The sequence below is a fragment of the Microcebus murinus genome, chromosome 2, assembly GCF_040939455.1.
Source record: "Microcebus murinus isolate Inina chromosome 2, M.murinus_Inina_mat1.0, whole genome shotgun sequence".
NCBI classification, from domain to species: domain Eukaryota; kingdom Metazoa; phylum Chordata; class Mammalia; order Primates; family Cheirogaleidae; genus Microcebus; species Microcebus murinus.
In genome coordinates, this window is record NC_134105.1 from 12,530,974 (window position 1) to 12,550,879 (window position 19,906).

The 19,906-nt window shown below is 56.1% G+C and overlaps 1 protein-coding gene across 1 annotated transcript; it reads left to right on the forward strand.

Annotated features, from left to right (window-relative positions):
• The first annotated feature begins 5,737 nt into the window (after nt 1–5,737).
• Nucleotides 5,738–19,836, forward strand: HTR6 (5-hydroxytryptamine receptor 6). Its single transcript, XM_012787682.2, has 3 exons — nt 5,738–6,834; nt 17,555–17,713; nt 17,899–19,836. The coding sequence occupies exons 1-3, from the start codon at nt 6,121–6,123 to the stop codon at nt 18,340–18,342; spliced, it is 1,317 nt and encodes a 438-aa protein (XP_012643136.2). The 5' UTR covers nt 5,738–6,120; the 3' UTR covers nt 18,343–19,836.
• Nucleotides 19,837–19,906: the final 70 nt, after the last annotated feature.

Sequence of the window (19,906 nt, forward strand, 5' to 3'; positions counted from 1 at the left end):
TTGTAAGGGGAGTGAGTCCTGATTCTTCTCTCCGTCAAGCTAGAACTGAACCACCAAGACAGCCCGGGGGGCGGGGGGGAGTTGCAGCTCCGCCGCCCCTCTCCACAAAGGCGGAAGGAGTTAACATCTTTAGGAGGGCTGAACTCTGATGCCAGCGTTGTCAGCCCCTCTCTCCCCCAGCTACGCAGAGCCAACGTTCAGCTGGCCTTCTTTCCCTCTTCCAAGCCCCTGGGGAAATCCAGTCCACCTGGGTTCAAATCCTGGTGGAGCCACTTCCTAACTATGTCATCTTGAGCAAGTCACATAAATCTCAGGCTCAGTTTCCCTATGTGTGAATAGGGAATAGGGATCACACCTACCTCCCCGGCAGGGTCGTGCTGAGCATCACATGCATCGATTCACACATAGAGCACAGAACAGCGCCTGGCATTTAGTAAGACCCCAGAGATGTTGGCTGTTACTGTTATTGAGAATGAACGAATGGCCCACACTGCAGGTGGTCGGGCTGATGGTTTTGTTCATTTATTCATTCATTGAACAGATAGGTTTTTTTGTTTTGTTTTGTTTTTTGAGACAGAGTCTCACTTTGTTGCCCGGGCTAGAGTGCCATGGCGTCAGCCTAGCTCACAGCAACTTCAAACTCCTGGGCTCAAGCAATCCTGCTGCCTCAGCCTCCCGAGTAGCTGGGACTACAGGCATGCGCCACCATGCCCAGCTAATTTTTTCTCTATATATTAGTTGGCCAATTAATTTCTTTCTATTTATAGTAGAGACGGGGTCTCGCTCTTGCTCAGGCTGGTTTCGAACTCCTGACCTCGAGCACCTGCCTCGGCCTCCCAGAGTGCTAGGATTACAGGCGTGAGCCACTGCACCTGGCCAGAACAGATAGTTATTGAGTGCTTAATATGTGCTAATGATACAACCACAAAACAGAGAAATCCTAACCCTAACCCTCACAACCTTACAGAGGAGCCCCCCAACCTCCTTGGGAACTTAATCTCTCCATTCTGTAATAAGGAGCTCCCCACAGTCCTCTGTACTGACAGCACGGAGGTCAGGGGCAGAAGATCTCCGAGACTCAGCTGTCCTGTTATGGCACCAGCTGTTTCCTCCAGGGAGAAGCTCCCATGGCCAAAAGTAATCAAGCAAAAGCTGAGCATCCCTGGAAGTCCTTGTTTGCCCTGGAATGTTAAGGAAGACTAGGCTTTTGTTATTTCAGTACCTAAATGACAGGTACAGCTCTGTCAAGGTCTGAAGTTCAAGATATTAACAGTGTGGCCACAAGGTGGCACCACGACCCTGGCCCAATCTAAAAGTCATTTTAAAATTACAGCAAAGTTGGCCAGGCACCTGTGGCTCACGCCTGTAATCCTAGCACTCTGGGAGGCAGAGGCGGGCGGATTGCTTGAGGTCAGGAGTTCAAAACCAGCCTGAGCAAGAGCGAGACCCCATCTCTACTATAAATAGAAAGAAATTAATTGGCCAACTAATATATATAGAAAAAATTAGCTGGGCATGGTGGCGCATGCCTATAGTCCCAGCCACTTGGGAGGCTGAGGCAGCAGAATTGCTTGAGCCCAGGAGTTTGAGGTTGCTGTGAGCTAGGCTGACGCCACGGCACTCACTCTAGGCTGGGCAAGAAAGCAAGACTCTGTCTCAAAAAAAAAAAAGAAAAAATTACAGCAAAGTACAGATTAAAATACAACAAATGTGTGAATCTATCACCTAGAATAAACAAATGTTAAGGTTATTGCTATAATTTCTTTAGGTCTTTTTTTTTTTTTTTTTTTTACAAATAAGAGCTATCAAACATCTGGGAGGCCGAGGCAGGTGGATTGCTTGAGGTCAGGAGTTCGAAACCAGCGTGAGCAAGAGCGAGACCCCATCTCTACTATAAATAGAAAGAAATTAATTGACCAACTAATATATATAGAAAAAATTAGCCGGGCATGGTGGCGCATGCCTGTAGTCACAGCTACTTGGGAGGCTGAGGCAGGAGGATCACTTGAGCCCAGGAGTTTGAGGTTGCTGTGAGCTAGGCTGACGCCACGACACTCACTCTAGCCTGGGCAACAAAGCGAGACTCTGTCTCAAAAAAAAAAAAGAAAAAGAAAAAGAAAAAAAAGAGCTATCAAACAGAAAAAGCTAGAAGCAGGGAGACTAATATTCCATCCCACTACCGTGTTTCTCCGAAAATAAGACCTACCCATAAAACAAGCCCTAGCAGGATTTCTAGGCATTTGCGCAATATAGGCCCCACCCCGAAAATAAGACGTGGTGACGGGCGTGGCCACGCAGCGCATCTGCACAACCCGTGCATTTCGTCTCTGAGCAGTAAAGAAGAGGAGCAGCCCTTCTCATCTGCCCCATCATGACAGCTAGTTATCCCAGAGGTGACCAGCAAGGTCGGCTCCCCCGTCAGGTCCCGGCCATCCTGTGCGTGCTGCAAGCTGAGGCTTTGAGGGGAAAATAACACGTCCCCTGAAAATAAGCCCTAGGGTGTCTTCTTGAGGAAAAATAAATATAAGACCCTGTCTTATTTTCGAGGAAACACGGTACATACTAAGTGTTACAGAGCTAAAATGTATGAGGCAAATGGTCTATCAGCTACTCATCCCGTTCGCAGCCCCACGGCCCCAGATTCGTAGCAGCAGAGAATTTTAGAGGCTTCGCCACCCTCACAGAGCAAGTAGCAGAACTGGGATGAGGAACTCAGGTCACTGGGCTCCACAATCGTTCCACACAGCACCTCTTGGGGCGCTGTTGCTCACATCGCAATCCCTGGTCTGAAGGAGTTACCACAGGGCTGAAAGTGCCACCATTGCACAGATGGGAACACTGAGGCCAACAGCCAGCACTGACGTAGTACGGTAAAGGCTATAGATTACACTGTGTCATTTCATCCCCTCAACGACCCTGTCACGCGGGTGCTGTATTCTACTAACTATTGCAGAGGACAAAGGTGACCCCAAGAGATAGAGCGGCTGGCCCCAGGTCCACAGAGCTGGTAAGCGGTGAGCTGGATCCCAAGCCGGGTCTTTGTGACTCTCGGTTCCGGCTTGGTGTACACATCCCGTTCCCTGGGGCGTGGCAGACATGGTCACAGAGCTGCAGTGTGGCGTGGGGGGGGGGGGCTCTCCCTGCTGAGCAGATCCAACTGTGGGCAAGACTGGGGCTCCAAGCACCCGACAGCGGCTTAGGGGTGGGTGGGTCCCGCGGGGCTGAGCTTCCTGTCGGGAGGTTTCCACTGTCTGTGGTGGGCTCCCTCTGCCACAGGCACCGGGCAGACTGAGTTTCAGCTCCCGCTGGGCCACTTGCTGCCGGTGACCCTGGGCCAGGCCCTTGGCCTATCCGAACCCCAGTTTAACATCTACTCCGCGTTATTGTCGGCGTAGGAATAAATACTTGGAGGAGTAGGAATATTGTAGGAGTCAGAACAGCATAACCAAGCCCCTGGGTACAGAGCAAGCGCCTTAACTGTGCAAGGTGTTACAATAGTTTTCTGTTTCTGTGGAGGGAAAAAGACCTCTCCTCATCTTCTTTATACTACATTTTTTTCTATAGTAGTTATCACTTTATGATTACTTTATTTATTTATTTATTGAGACAGAGTCTCGCTTTGTTGCCCAGGCTAGAGTGAGTGCCGTGGCGTCAGCCTAGCTCACAGCAACCTTAAACTCCTGGGTCCAAGCGATCCTCCTGCCTCAGCCTCCCGAGTAGCTGGGACTACAGGCATGCGCCACCATGCCCGGCTAATTTTTTCTATATATATTAGTTGACAAATTAGTTTCTTTCTATTTATAGTAGAGATGGGGTCTCGCTCTTGCTCAGGCTGGTTTCAAACTCCTGACCTCGAGCAATCTGCCCGCCTCGGCCTCCCAGAGAGCTAGGATTACAGGCGTGAGCCACCAAGCCCGGCATTTTTTTTTTTTTTTTTGAGATGGAGTTCTATTTGTCAACCTGGCTAGAGTACTGTGGCATCAGCCTAGCTCACAGCAACCTCAAACTCCTGGGCTCAGGCAATCCTGCTGCCTCAGCCTCCTGAGTAGCTGGGACTACAGGCATGCGCCACCATGCCCGGCTAATTTTTTCTATATATATTTTTAGTTGGCCAATTAATTTCTTTCTATTTTTAGTAGAGACGGGGTCTTGCTCTTGCTCAGGCTGGTTTCCAACTCCAGACCATGAGTGATCCTCCTGCCTCGGCCTCCCAGAATGCTAGGATTACAGGTGTGAGCCACTGCGCCTGGCCTAATTTTTTTATACATATATATTTTTTTAGTTGTCCAGCTAATTTCTTTCTATTTTTAGTAGAGACAGGGTCTGGCTCTCCTTCATGCTGGTCTTGAACTCCTGAGCTCAAGCAGTCCTCCCACCTGGGCCTCCCAGAGTGCTAGGCTTACAGGCATCATCCTCCTGGCCTTACTTTACATGTTTATTATGCTTATTGTTCATTGTCTGTCTCCTTCCACTAGAGGGCAAGCGCCATGGAGGTGGGGATCTTTGTTGTGGTCACTGTAGTGTCCTCATTGGCCAGAACAGTGCCTGACACCTAGTGGGGGCTCAATAAATATTTATGGAATGAATGGATGGACTCCACAGTAAGAATCTGCACAGCAGTGTTCGGTAGGGGCTCTTCAGCCAGAGGGAAGAGGTGCACACATGGGGGTCACACTCAGGGGATGCCACACCACACCCCTCTGCCTGCAGTGATGCCACCGCACCTGCCTGGGCATTCCCCAGTCCATTTGCGCTGTTAGGCAGGTAGTGCCCAGAGGTCAGGGGCTTCATCCTTAGCGCCCAGCCCCTTTGGGGAATGGGATGGTTTCTCCTGGTAAGACCCTGGAAGGGCAGCCCGCTGCTCAAACTAACAGTCAAGAGTGTCCAGAATGACTATTAACCCATTTTATAGACACAGCAACTGAGGCCAGAGGGGTGTCAAGTGACTTGCCTGTTTCCCAACTCCTGGGTTTCCCCAGAAGTGCGGTGACCTCGCTGCGAGTGGGCAGACCCCATTAGGGAGCCGTCCCCGGACAAAAGGAGGTCACAGCCAGCCTCTCTAAATTCTGCCTGCGCCGCTGCCGCGGCCGCGCGTGGGTTGCGGAAGAGTATGCGGGGGTGTTCGGGCTGCCATAGCCCGGGAGGCTGCCCGGCGCAGCCCGGGCCCTCGCATCGCTGGTCCCCGGGCCCGGGGTACCCGGCCCCCGCCCGCCTGCGGGCCCGGGCTCGGCTCTCCCCGCCCACCACGGGGCGGGGCGCACGCTCCGCGGCGCGGGCACCGCGCGCTGCTGGCCCCATCCCTCCTCCGCGCGCGGGCCCCTCGCGGCGCCTCCCCGGTTCGGGAGCCCCCGGCCCGCCGCCCACCGGCTCGCGGCCGCCTCTCCCCGCCCAGCCCCGCGGCGCTCGCCGCAGTCGCGAGCAGCGGAGCGGCGGCAGCGCCCAGGTACGGAGCGCGGGCGGGAGGCGGGCCAGCCACCGGCGGCGGGTGGGAGGGGGCGCGGCCGCTGCGCTCCTCTCTCCGCGGGGCCTGGCCGGCCGCGTCCGCCCGCGCGCCGCAGGGGCCGGGTGCGCCCGATCGCGGGGAGCCTCCGCCCGCTGCGACCTGCCTTCCCCGCCCGGGCTCCGCCCGGCCCCTAGGCCCCCACCCTGCGACCCGGCGCTGCGGCCCCGACCTAGCGCCCCCGCGCCCCCGCCGCCTCGGGGAGCCTGCCCGGCGGGAGAGCGCCCACTGGGCCCCTGCTCCCGCCCGCCCGCTGCCACCGTCCTCGCCCCCATCTTACCGCCCACCCCTCCGGGGGCTCCGTGTCCACCCGAGGGCGCCCCACGACCTCCTCCCAACTTTCTTCCGCTGTCTTTAGGGGACTCGGCGCATTAGCCGCCTCCCTCCCTAAACTTCCCACCCGTTTGCTCCGGGTGTCCCTGTCCCACCCCCGAGGGCGCCCGTAGAGTTCCTCCCCGTCCTGCTCGGGTCCTGCCCCTGGAGCAGCGCCCCCGCCTCCATCTTCCCACCTGCCCCCGCGGGGGAGGGGAGGGGACGCGCTCTGTTGTCGCCGACGGTGCCCACCCAGCCCCGCTGCTTCAGGCCACTCCGTCACACGCTCACCCCCCCTCCCCGGCCCCATGGTCCCCGAGCCGGGGCCCTCCAACAACAGCACCCTGGCCTGGGGGCCGGGGCTGCCGTCGGCGCCGGGGGGCAGCGGCTGGGTGGCGGCCGGGCTGTGCGCGGTCATCGCGCTGACGGCGGCGGCCAACTCGCTGCTCATCGCACTCATCTGCACGCAGCCGGCGCTGCGCAACACGTCCAACTTCTTCCTGGTGTCGCTCTTCACGTCGGACCTGATGGTGGGGCTGGTGGTGATGCCGCCCGCCATGCTGAACGTGCTGTACGGGCGCTGGGTGCTGGCGCGCGGCCTCTGCCTGCTCTGGACCGCCTTCGACGTGATGTGCTGCAGCGCCTCCATCCTCAACCTCTGCCTCATCAGCCTGGACCGCTACCTGCTCATCCTGTCGCCGCTGCGCTACAAGCTGCGCATGACGCCGCCGCGCGCCCTGGCGCTGGTTCTGGGCGCCTGGAGCCTGGCTGCGCTCGCCTCCTTCCTGCCCCTGCTGCTGGGCTGGCACGAGCTGGGCCGCGCACGGCCGCCCGACCCGGGCCAGTGCCGCCTGCTGGCCAGCCTGCCCTTCGTCCTCGTGGCGTCAGGGCTCACCTTCTTCCTGCCCTCGGGTGCCATCTGCTTCACCTACTGCAGGATCCTGCTGGCCGCCCGCAAGCAGGCCGTGCAGGTGGCCTCCATCACCACCGGCATGGCCAGCCAGGCCTTGGAGACGCTGCAGGTACCCGGGGTGCGCAGGGAGACCCGGGCTTGTGGGATGCAGAGGAATGAGCAGCCACTGGGCGCCCTGGGGCATCGCCACTCAGCACGCACTTGCTGGTGACCTCCTCTCGACCTTTCCTACCTCCCTCCTTTCTGCTGAGCTCCACTCAATGCCTGACTGTCCACAGGACCGCTCCATCAGGCTGTGGGGCAGGCTGCTCCCAGGTCACATGTGCGACGCGTATTTAGGGTGGGCCATCCCTCTCCTTCTGCTCCTCCCCTGGTCTTCCCCATCATGGCAATGGCACCATCATGGCATCCCACCACAGAAACTTGGGAATAATTCTTGCCCTCTTGCTCATCCCATTCATTACGAGGCCTGATGGCCTGGTGCCATCTCCACGGCCACCTCCCCAATACCAGCCACCGCCACTTCTTGCCTGGGAGCCTTTGACAGACTTCTACTGGCCCCTGCTTCCGCCCCAGCCACTGCTGTGCATTTTCTGCACTGGAGCCAAAAATCCTGCTTCAAACCCTTCAGTGGCTCCTCATTGCACTCAGGGTAAAGAGCAAACCCATCTCAGGCTCTGGCCTCAGGATCTGTCCCTGCCAACTGCTCCAGTGTCATCTCCCCGCCCTCTCTTACTCTACACCAGCCTGGTGGCCCTTCTGACAGTTTCTAGGATGCAGTGAGGTTCCTTCTGTTCCAGGGGCTGTACTTGCTGTGCCCTCTGCCTGGAATGCTCCTCCTGCAGCTGCTTTGCCTGACTGTTAGCTCACCTCTTCCCAGGGGCCACCCCCGGCCAGCCTGTCTGCAGGCCCAGCCGCCCTCCCCCGCGCTGTTCCCGAGCAGGGCTCCTGGTTCGTTCGCCGACTTGCTCATCCTGCCTCCCTGACTTGGACATAAGCTTTGTGAAGGCTGCAGATATTTGGATCGGTTTTGCTGCCCACTGCACATAGTGGGTGCACCTATTTAGGTGCTTGTGAATGGGGTAGGTGCTCTTAGCTCAAGGCCTCGCAGTGTCTGTAAGTGGAGTGGCTGCTCTTGCCACCCACACCGCACTGTGCCTGAGTCCTGCGGTCCACCCTATGGGGCGGGAGTGTCGACTGGCCAGGCCTGAGTCCCAGGGACTTAGGTCACAGGCCCTGCAGAAAGTCCCAACGGGGCTGTCTTGGTAGAAGAAGCTCTAGGAGGATGGGGGTGCATTGAGTGGATGGGGACTTGGCTGAGGGGTGAAAGGGTAACATTCTTTCACCCATCAGTGAGGCCCAGAGCTGCCCTGACCCATCAGCTAAGGGGGCAGCAGGTCTTGGGGGCAGCCTTGCTCCTTCTCCCTATCTGCACTTCCTGGAGTACATTCTTGAGTCTCGGCAGGTGGCTGTGACCCTAACTTGCTTCTTCAGGCGTGGGGTGGCTGCCCTGGGCTGTCCACATTCTCTCCTGGTTCTTTTTTTTTTTGAGACAGAGTCTCACTTTGTTGCCCAGGCTAGAGTGAGTGCCATGGCGTCAACCTCGCTCACAGCAACCTCAAACTCCTGGGCTTAAGCAATCCTATTGCCTCAGCCTCCCGAGTAGCTGGGACTACAGGCATGCGCCACCATGCCCGGCTAATTTTTTGTATATATTTTTAGTTGGTCAATCAATTTCTTTCTATTTTTAATGGAGACGGGGTCTCGCTCAGGCTGGTTTCGAACTCCCGACCTCAAGCAATCTGCCCGCCTTGGCCTCCCAGAGTGCTAGGATTACAGGCGTGAGCCACCAAGCCCGGCCTCTCCTGGGTTCTTGTTTCCCAAACTTCAGGCGTCTGGGACATCTGCCTTGCTACCTCTCCCCAACCCCATCTCAAGCCACTTAATTCATGTGTACTTAGCATTTTCTTTAAATCATCTCTCTTATCTTTTTACTTCCATGAATTTGTTTAGAAAGAAAACTTTGTGTCTCTTCCAGAAATGGAAACCCGGTATCCCTTGCCATAGATAGAAGGTGACACAAACACAACTTCAGTGACATCGAAGACACCCAGTATCAGCTCTGAAGTGCAGCTTGGTGCCCTGGAAGTGGCTGAGCCCGAGGCCCGCTTCCTCTTTGCTGAGTGTCAGAGGGTGTTAAAGACATGGCAGCACCAACGTGGGGCTTTCTCTTGATGTACCTGGAAGAGCTGGAAGAGAAGTGGCAAGGGCTAATGTTCTCTGATTCACTCATTTTATGGGGTGTCCACTCACCACCTGAGGTCACCGCCATGCCCGCACGTTGGGAAGCTCGGCTCTCGTAGCTGGGGCTGTGAGACGTGGCTGGTTTGGGTGAGGTCCGGGCAGAAGACATTCGGGATTCCAGGTTCCAATGGCTCTGTTGACACAGGTTTTCTTTCCATTAAGCTAGTCAGCTGGTGCCAGGATTGAGCTTGAGTCTGTGGCCTCAGTACCCCGGGCAGGAGTGTCCCAGGGGCCATCGGGCGTAGCCCTGCAGTCTTTGCGTGCTCACTGTGTGCCAGGAGCCACCGAGCTAAGCTTGTTAATCTCCCAATTGTCCAATGAGGCCAGTACTACTGTCATTTCTGTTTGACAGGTGGGGAAACTGAGGTTCAGAGAGAGGGGAGGTGGCATGGCCAAGGTTACACAGCTGGTGGGTGAGGTTCAAAGTCTGATCTGGCTGGTGCCACAGCCTCCATCTGAGCCGGTGCACCGCCTGTGGGCAGGGACGCTCTTGAAACGCTGCGCTTGGGGGCACCAAGCTGTACCCCTTTACTTCTCTGTGCCGTCTCAGTCTCCTCTGTCAGGTCCTCCTGATCCGCCCCAGCCGTGGCATTTCTGGGCCTCATTCCCCGGCCTCTTCGCCCTTTTCCCCCGCATTCACTCCCTTAGTGATCTCATCTTGTGTCATGGCTGCAAATGCCACCTGCATGCTGATGACTTCCTGCCTGGGCCGCTCACACGCTTGCAACCGGGCTGCGCATTTCCGGGCCCCAGACCTAGTCCCCCCATCATCTCCCTTATATCAAGTCACTCGCTTCCCAGAGCTAGCTGTGCAGTTGCTCAGGCCAGGGACGGGGAGGCAGTCTGGACACCTGTCTTTGTCTTGCACTCCGCATCCAGTCCTCTTACGGATACCTCGAAAACACGTCCAGGTTGGGACACTTCTCACCTCTCCACTGCTGTCCCCAGGGCTGAGGCCCTCCAGCTGCTGCCTGAGTTACCGAAAGACTCTCCCGGCTGACTTCCTCATGTCACCCTTGCTCCCTTTCAACCTCCTACAACAGCTAGCGTGATCCCTTTGAAGTGCAAGTCCTGCCCTGTCATTCCCCTCCCCCGCCCCCCCCCCCCCCCCCCGCCTCCTGTCACCTGGCCCACCTGGCCCTCTGCTCCTTATGGGGCCTCTTCTCCTCCCACCGCCCCCCTGCTCTTTCTGTTTCAGCCACATGGCCTCCTTGCCATTCCTCGAACACACCAAGCACATTCCTGCCTCAGGATCTTTGCACTCGCTGCTCCCTCTGCCTGGGGTGCCCTTTCCTCGCTTCCCCGTGTGGTTCTCCCCCGGACTTCCACCACTTCCTTCCGGTCTCTATTCAGTCGGTTCCCCATCCCTCCATCCACAGAGGCACCTGCCGCCCTCCCCAGGTCCTGCCCAGCCCTCAGCTCCGGAGTTGTTTCTCTCAGCAGCGCTCACTACCCCCGACATATCACATACTTACCCCCGTGTTTATTACTTTGCTCTACTAGAGTGTAAGCTCTGTGAGGGTGGCAACTTGCCTTTTTGTTTTACTGCCACGATCCCAGCACCTCGTGGTGATCAGAGCGTATTTATGGAAGCGATGGAATGAACACAGTGCCCCAGGGAGCCTGGGATTCCATCCTCGTTCCCGTGGCTGCCTTTTCTCCCACTCCTTCCAGACTCAGTCCTTGCATGTGACAGCCCGAGCTTTTTATCACGTGGGTTCATTTGCTTGGTACCAGGTACAGAGCACCCACCGTGTTCAGGAGCCGTCCCAGGCGGTGTGTGCCGAGGGACGGGACTGCAGCACCGGCCCGCCCGGGCTCTGTTCTAGCTGGGGGGGGCAGACACTGATCAGGACTCGCTACCATGATGAGGATTAAGGAGCTTATAAGAGGGTGTCTCACCCAGAGAAGATTCCCTGAGTATATGCTTGAAGGCTGAATCAGAGAAGTCGAGCCCAGCTCTAAAACCAAAGGCTGGGAGCAGCCCTCCTGGGCTATTTAGGCACCTGCCTCTGCGGCAGCTCGACCCGTGGACCTCTCCAGCCAGACATGTGTCGATTCGAATCCCCCACTTTCTGGAAAGCCTGTTCTGGTTCATATGTGAAGTGTCAGCTCCTGGCTGCCGTCCTCGCTTCCAAATCACTTGGCTCCTCGGCGAGCCTTCTGCAGGCCTGTTTTGCTCATGGCCGGGAGAGCGGCCTGCATTCTGGGAACTGGCTTCTGGGATGCTGCCTCCACTCTGACCTCCCGGGCCACCACCCCTTTCTTCCCACCCGAGCTGGCCTGTCTTAGAGACCAGCAGCTTCTAGCCTGGAGGTGGAGGGTCCCTCAATGCCTGGACCTAAAGGCACTGCTGAGAATGAATAAGACTTGGGGCCGTCAGCCCCCTTTCCTCCTGTGCTCAGGCCCACCCACCCTTGCTGCCGTCCCCAGTGCAGCCTCCAGCTTCCCTGCAGAGGGGAGGGAGCCGGGCGTAGGTTCCTGACACCCCGGTTTCTCTGGGGTTCAGAGTGTGGGAGCTGGTAACCTTGGGCATTTTATTCCCCCATATATGATTATTTATGTAAGTGGGCTTTTTTCCCTTATTTATTTTTTTGAGACAGGGTCTCACTCTCTTGCCCAGGCTGGAGTGACGTGGTGCAATCATAGCTCATTGCAGCCTTGAACTCCTGGCCTCAAGAGATCTTCCCACCTCAGCCTCCTAAGTAAGCACCTGGGACTACAGGCGCGTGCCACCACACCTGGCTAATTTAAACATTCTTTTGTAGAAATGGGATCTTGCTATACTGCCCAGGCTGGTCTTGAACTCCTGGCCTCAAATGATCCTCCTGCCTACAGCCTCCCAAAGGGCTGGGATCGCAGGTGTGAGCCACTGCACCTGGCCTGAATGGACTTTTAAGAAAACACTGGTTGGCTTAGTGGTTTCACCAGGTCTTCCTGCTGCCCCAGGGGCTGGAAGGGTCCTGCTTTAGTGCTAAGGCAGGGACTGTGGGCTGGAGATGGAAGGGCATGGGGGCGGTGGTGACAAAATAAGATGCAGCCTGGGGCAGGTGCACCTGTGTGTGTGGTGGTGGGGGGGTAGGGGCCAGATTGGAGTGGCTTCAGCCTTGGGAGATTCCAGAGGGCCCAGGGTGCTGGGCAGCTCAGGGCGCGGCAGAAGAAGCCCAGCCTCTTCCTCTCCATGCTGGGATTTCTGGGTCTCTGTGGCCCACGACCTCTGCCTGCCTTCTCTGTTCCTTGTCTTCCTCCCCTGTTCCCTTCTCTGCCTTCTGCCTGCCTGTTTTCCCCTCCCCCATCAATTTCTCCTCCTCCTCCTCCTCCTCCTCCTCTTTTCACCCTCCCTCACTCTACTAAGCATTATTCTGTCTCAGTGATCCATCTTCCCTTCCTTCTCTGTTCTTCCTCCTCTTCAGAGGAGGCTGTGATCACAGAAATATCTGCGAGGGGGAGGAGGGGGCTGAGCCGGGAGAGGCTGGCAGAGTGGCACTGCTGAGCGCGGCGGGCTTGGCTGCCGCTTGGAGCCAGGTGGCCGGGGAGCCGGGCTGCGGCTGTGGCAGGAGCTTGGGTGTCTGGCTGCTCAGGGCTTGAGCCCTGCCTGGCATCGAAGCCGGATGACCTTGGACAAGGCATCTCACCTCTCTGTGCCTGGAGGGAATGATGTTTATCTCATGAGGCTGTTTGAGGAGCCAGTGAGATAATATACACAAAGTACCCGGCACACATAAGGTGCTCAATATATGCTCGTTCCTCTCCTTTCCTGCTGGTGGGGAAATATCTGCTTCTGGGAAGCTCACTCACGCCTTTGAGCCTTTCTAGGGAAAAAAAGTCACCACTTTTTTGCTGCCACCAGCAACAGCATCACAATGATCAGATAGCTGAGCCAGACACTAGTAACAGTAAACAACCAAGACGACAGCTAACACTTATGCGTGCCAGGCACTGGCCCCACTTTCTGTACATTAGGTTATTTAATCCTCGCTACAATCCTATGAGGTAGGTGCCATTATAATTGCCATTTTGGGCTGGGCGCGGTGGCTCACGCCTGTAATCCTAGCACTCTGGGAGGCCGAGGCAGGCGGATTGCTCGAGGTCAGGAGTTCGAAACCAGCCTGAGCAAGAGCAAGACCCTGTCTCTACTATAAATAGACAGAAATTAATTGGACAACTAAAAATACATAGAAAAAATTAGCCGGGCATGGTGGTGCGTGCCTGTAGTCCCAGCTACTCGGGAGGCTGAGGCAGCAGGATCGCTTGAGCCCAGGAGTTTGAGGTTGCTGTGAGCGAGGCTGACGCCATGACACTCATTAGCCTGGGCAACAAAGCAAGACTCTGTCTAAAAAAAAAAAAATTGCCATTTTGTGGAAGTGAAGACTGAGACACAGAGCGGCAAAGTGACTTGCTGAAGGTCACTTAGCTAGTTAGTAACGGGGCCAGGATTTGAAACCAGGCAATGGATTTAAATGGGTCAAGTCTGTCTTGTGATCCTCACACTATGATTAGATGATAGCAAAGATTTTAAATTACAGAAGGGAATATGTAAGTACACTTTAAAATACAAATTCAACAATGGAGATGAAAGAAAAACACCCCCTCCCAATTCCATCTAATCACTTTCTACTCCCAGGGACACTCTTATCAATTTAGGAAATGTCCTTCCTTTTTTTTTCTGCTTTTTTTTTGTTCAAGACAGGGTCTTGCTCTGTTGCCCAGGCTGGAGTGTCAGGATCATAGCTCATTGCAACCTTGAACTCCTGGGCTCAAGCAATACTCTTGCCTCAGTCTCCCAAGTAGCTAGGACTACAGGGTAGTGCCACTAGGCCCAGCTAACTTTTACATTTTTTGTGGAGATGGGGTCATGCTATGTTGCCCAGGCTGGTTTCGAACTCCTGGGTTCAAGTGATCCTCCTGTCTCGGCCTCCCAAAGTGTGGGGAATACAGGTGTGAGCCACTGCACCTGGCCAATTCATTCTTTTAAAACACCTGGGTAGCATTCCGGAGTGGGAATGTGCCGTGGTTTATGCGAGCACTCTTGTTGGACGTTTAGGCTGCTTCTAGTTTTTTCCCATCACTCACAGTGCTGTGGGACATGTTATTGTCTATGTCAAGTACAGACAAGTGAGCAGGTATTTTTTTGAACACAGGACCTGTAGGTAGGATTTCTGGCTGAAGAGCACTGCCAGATTGTCCTCTAGGTAGCTGATCTCTGACAGTGCCACATGCCGTGGACATGTAGAAGGGACACACAAACAACAGAACTTGGCCTCGAGGGGCTGTGAGATGGTTAGAAGGCAGAGAGAAGCCAGAAGGGTGATGCTGGTGTCAGCCGGATCCCAGGTGGGGCTGGTGGTTTCTCCTAGTTTCTGCTCCATGAGGGCTCTTGGTGACAGTGGTGGGGCTTCTTAACCCTACCCTGTCTGTGGCCCATGGATGCCATCCCCGAGTGTGGAGGTGGCATGATGAAGTGGGGAGGGTGCAGTTTCTGGGGCCAGAAATGGGTCCCTGACTCAATTCTCACCTTCTGTGAGACTCCTGGCAAGTCCTTTAGCCTCTCTGAGCCTCAGTTGTCCTATCTGCAAAATGGGGATAATCATACCTATCTCTGAGAAAAGAGCGAATGACTTAAGGCATATCAAATGCTGATGTGCAGTGAGTGCTCAAGAAATGGGGATGATAATGCTGACTTTAAGTCACTCTGGTTTGTGTGGCCTTGCACTAGTTCAGTTGTGATCTTGGAAAGGCCTCTGCCCTCTCTGAGCCTCAGTTTCCTTCTCTATTCCCTCTTGGCTGTGTTCTCCAGTCAACTCTTTGGGCAGAAGAGGAGAAAGAAAGATCTTGGGTTGTTCCCACGGAGACCAGAGAGGAAATCTCATTTCATCTTCCCTCCCTTCCCTGGAGCTTCCTTCCAGATGGTTTCCCCTGAGTGCCTCAAATTCCCCCTTGCTTTAGAGCTCTAACAAGACCAGGGCTGCCTCCTGCCCTCTTTTCTCCCCAAGTCACCAGGGGGCGGAGGGGAACCTGGATAAGTGGGACCTCCTGGAGACAGTGTCACCTCCCTCCATAATGTCTGTCCCCATGGATGGCAGCAATGTGAAGGTGTGGCAGGTCTTAGGAGATTCTTTTGGGGAGGCAGGAGGCTCCTCCTCCGGCAGAGCAGGGTGGGGCCACAGAAACCATATAGAGTCCCCTTGGGAGGACAGAAAAACTAGAAGAGGAGAGAAAAGCGGATGTTCTTTTTCTCCCTTGCTGACTTGGGCCAGGCTTGGGAGCAGACTTGTGTGTGGCGGGGTGGAGGCGGAGGGGCTCCCTCCAGTCGCAGAGCCTGAGCCGCAGCGTCGTGAGTCAGAGCATCTGTCCTGGCGTCTGTGCTGCTTTGGGGGGGGGGGCAGAGCTGCTGGCAGAAGGACAGGGACCTCGAGTGCTCAAAATCACCCCAACCTCACACGCATATCACAGAACCAGCCTCAGGGCTATCATGTATGCCGCATCTACTCTACGTTGGGCACTGTGCATGCATTAACTACCCATAGCCTCACTCTGTAAGCTGAGTATCATTTTTCCCATTTTACAGATGTGGGAACAGAGGCTCTCTCAAGATCGCAGAGCGAGTAAGTGGTAGAGACATGATTTGAAGCCAGCTCACCTGTCTTAAAAGCCCAGTTTTTGCCTCTGCAACGCTGCCCCACCAAGACAGAGGAGAGAAATCAAGGGCCTCTCTTAGGCTGCTCTTTTGCAAATTTGTCCTTGGTATTTGTGTAACCAGATTTCACCTAGATAAGCACATTGAGGGGTGTGCTCCGTGCCCCCTGCCTACCATTCCAGAATTAGAACACCCACTCCCATAGAAAGAATTAGAAACCCCCGCTCCCATGGGAAGAATTAGAAACCCCCGCTCCCATGGAAAGATGGTGTGTAGCTGAGGGTTTCAGCACCATGGACAAGACACCAACTTCAGATACCAGAGGCGGCCCAGAGGAAGGAGCACGGGATGGAAGGAGAGCGCATGCACGCGAAAGTGGGTGGGGCTGTTGGCTTTGTGCCGCCTGCCCGGGTTGGCGCATCTTGGCTTTGCCCCCTCCACCCCCTTTCCATCTGCAGAAGATTGCCTGGGAATCTGGGTCCCTTCCTGCCTCCTCTGACCTTCTCATCTCCCAATACCCAGCCCACCTCTGGCTGCCTCAAGAACTAAGCTGGGCTGTCACGCACTATAGGAAGTGCTGGGCCTACCTGGCTGTCAAAACCCAGGTGTGTGCCTGGGCGGTGCACACACCCTTTGCATAGCTCACGATGAATCGCGCACACCATTGCATTGCACACTGGTATTTACTTACGTTGTTAATATGGGTGGATCTCACTTCTTGTGAGTCTGATGTACGAAAATCCAGATTGATTGCAACACATGATTTAGAGGAGGGCTTCACAACCCAACCTTCATGAATGCCTAGGGCTTTCGTGATGGGAACCCACAGACTTCAAGGCAATCTGTGAACCTTCTGGAAGTGCAGAACATTTTTTTTCTTGTGTGTATGTGTATAAAAATGTATAAGCTTTTCATTTTCTGGGGAGAGGTTTTTTTGTAGATTTTCAAAGGGCTCATGAGGTTTAGAAAGTGAACACAACTGCAGCACTGAGTTCAGAGAGGCTTTTGGTGTTTTGGGGCTGCTGGTTGCCAGTTTGCAAAGTCAAAATCTAACCTCCCACGCCCACGTCCTCCTGTCAGTAGCTCCTGGGGGGGCAGCTTCGTTCTCCACCTGTCCCTCCTCCCCTCTCTTCCTTTTCCATCCACTCCTGAGAACTGAGAAGCCTGCCAGTCCACAGCAAAATGGAGTTGTCAAATATCAAGGTCACCAGCCTCCCTTGTAATCTATAAAAGACTTAATTGCAAGCATTTGCCTTGTTGTGCATGTGTCCTCAAAAATGCACTTCTGTCTTGTGGAACACAAGAGTAATCCCACGGGCAAGACCATTCCTCCCAAACATGAAGAGAATTCATATGCAGAAAAATCGCCGAGCCTTGGAAAGCAACGGGTCCTCTTTTTTTCAAGTACTGTCCCATCGCAGCTGATCGCAAAGGCTTTGCAAGGTGCTGGGGCTCGCTGTGGCCTGTGCTGCGTGTTCTTTCCAGGGATGGTGGCTCTTCCAAACCATCTGATTTGAGTTTGGGGTAGTGCTGCTGTGCCTCATTGCACTTCCTAGAGCTCCTTGTGAAATTGTGGGTCAGGGTCAGGGTCAGGGCCAGGGTCAGGGCTCAGTCGAGGTCCATGGCTGAGGCTCAGTTGGAGACCTTGGCTACGTAGGGCTGGGTGGTGGGTGTCAGGGTTCAGCCTGGGACTGCGGTCATGACTTAGTTTGTCACTGATGTCCAGCCTCAGTCTAGGACTCCAGCTGGGGCTCAGTCAAGGATCAGGGCTCAGTTTATCACTGTACTAGGGCTCAGTGTAGAATTAGCACAGAGGCTCAGCCTGTGGCTAGGATCAGTCAGACTGGGGCTCTTTCTCACCTGCCTCACGCGGCCTTCCTTTCTGCAGGTGCCCAGGACCCCACGCCCCGGGGTGGAGTCGGCTGACAGCAGGCGTCTGGCCGCCAAGCACAGCAGGAAGGCCTTGAAGGCCAGCCTGACGCTGGGCATCCTTCTGGGCATGTTCTTTGTGACCTGGCTGCCCTTCTTTGTGGCCAACATAGCCCAGGTAATGCCACAGCGGGGGGCAGGTGAGCCCAGGCCTTGCTGGGGACGGCCTGAGCCCCAGCCCGGGCTTGGGGAGCGGGGAGGGTGGCTGCCTCGCATGGTGCCTCTGCTTCGTCCCAGCTGGCTGGGGTTGGGGGGGCTGTGTCCCTGCCCCGGGGCCAGGCATGACCCGTCCCGTCCCCTCAGGCCGTGTGCGACTGCGTCTCCCAAGGCCTCTTCGACATCCTCACGTGGCTGGGTTACTGTAACAGCACCATGAACCCCATCATCTACCCGCTGTTCATGAGGGACTTCAAGCGGGCGCTGGGCAGGTTCCTGCCATGTCCCCGCTGTCCCCGGGAGCGCCGGGCCAGCCTGGCCTCCCCCTCCTTCCGGACCTCTCACAGTGGCGCCCGGCCGGGCCTGAGCCTGCAGCAGGTGCTGCCACTGCCCCTGCCACCGGACTCGGACTCGGGCTCCGGCTCGGGCGGGTCCTCAGGCATGCAGCTCACCACCCAGCTGCTGCTGCCTGGGGAGGCCACCTGGGACCCCCCGCTGCCCACCAGGGCCACTGCTGCAGTCAACTTCTTCAACATCGATCCCGCAGAGCCTGAGCTGCGGCTGCATCCACGCGGCTCCCCCACGAACTAACCCGGGCTCGGAGCTGGATTAGCTGGAACTAAGTCCCCGGGCCTCGGGCCAGCTCTTGGCTAAGAGCAGGAGGCTGCGGGTCTCCGCTGAGCTCTGGCCCGTACACAGGGCCAGCCCCTCCTGCCCACTCCCAGCCCCTTTCCTGGAGGGATGACGGCGGACTCGGATGCAGCTTTCTGTAGGACGCCCCGGCGTTGAATGTAGCGTGTGCATGCAGAGGACCGTTCGGAGGACTCAGTGTTGGGGAGAAGGACCTCTCGGTTCAGGTTAGGATGAAAACAATCGTGTCCTTTTCCCGTTCTATCAGGCGATGGGAGGGAACACCCCCATCTGCAGACGTGGTCAGTGCTCGCCGCGCCCCTCACCACCCCAGTGTAGCTAATGACCATCCTCATCATCGCCACCTCCTGGGAATTTGTTACAAATGCACATCTCTGCCCATCCCCGACCTGCTGAATCAGAACTGCACGTTAACAAGGTCCCCAGGGGAATCGTGTGCACATTACAGGTGAGACGGGCTGGTGCAGATGGTCTTTGACCCCGAGAGTGATGCGCTGGCCGATTTTCGGATGTGCCAGCTCCTCGGGATGTGTGTGGCGGCACAGAAGAACACGGGAGCCCGGGAGTCAGGTGGACACCCGAGTCTCTGCTCTACTCCTCTGGCACAGGCTACTCAACCTGAGTCTCAGCTACCCCACGTGTGACATGGCTCACGACGCCTACCTCGAAGGACTGTCTTGAGAATAAGACGTGTGCAGTAGACAGTCAGCAAGCTCTGCTGCCCCATCCCCTGGCCGCCCAGCCCTGGCCTCCGGCTACGGGCCAGGAAGGGCTGTTTGTTCCCACTGTTCCATTTCCGTTTGCCTCCTCTTTGGCCCCAACCCAGAGTCCCACAGCCTCACTCTGGTTCCCCAACCCCTCGCTCTGGATGCCGGGAGGGGCCCCGGCACTCAGGGACCTTCCCAGCCCCCAAGCTGCTGCACTTGTCTCTCCTGGGGGCAGAGGGGCAGGTGGCAGTTTCTTGTTCAACCTCAGGGATGGGTTTTCCTCTCCCCTGGACCTAGCAGGGAACAGCTGGGATACACCCAGCCCCTTGCCCACCTCCTGGCCTTCCCCGGGGTGAGAAAAATGGGAATGGTGGTCACTTGGGTCAGCAGAGGAGCTGTCCCTGGTGGTGGGGCCACCAGGCAGGTGGACACACTCTGGCACAGGGACCTTGTTTTTGGGGGGCTGGGGTGGGTGAACTTTTGATCCTTAAAGTTTACCTGCTATAGGTCCCTTTCTAGCCTGAGGGTTTTTTTTTTTTAAACTTCCAGTCCCCCCATTTCCATCAACCCAAACTCCCAGGGGGTCCTCCACCGCTCTCCTTGGTGCTGACTAGACTCAACTCCGGCCCCGGCCGCTGGCTGCAGAGGGGCCATGGTGCTTGCTGGGGCTTCCCCTGTCCCCCAAGACTGCCCGAGGGGACTCTCAATAAACACTAGTTGAAGGCTGTGGCTGTGGTGTAGACTGGATTCGATCAAGGGGCCACCTGGGGCTCTAGAAGCAGCTGGTGTAGTGGGAA

Bases quoted from the DNA above. Each gene is read 5' to 3' on its own strand.
- HTR6 (XM_012787682.2), top strand. From the start codon at position 6,121: ATGGTCCCCGAGCCGGGGCCCTCCAACAACAGCACCCTGGCCTGGGGG. The intron at 6,835-17,554 runs GTACCCGGGGTG...TCCTTTCTGCAG, and splicing joins AGGCCTTGGAGACGCTGCAG to GTGCCCAGGACCCCACGCCC. The intron at 17,714-17,898 runs GTAATGCCACAG...CCGTCCCCTCAG, and splicing joins TTGTGGCCAACATAGCCCAG to GCCGTGTGCGACTGCGTCTC.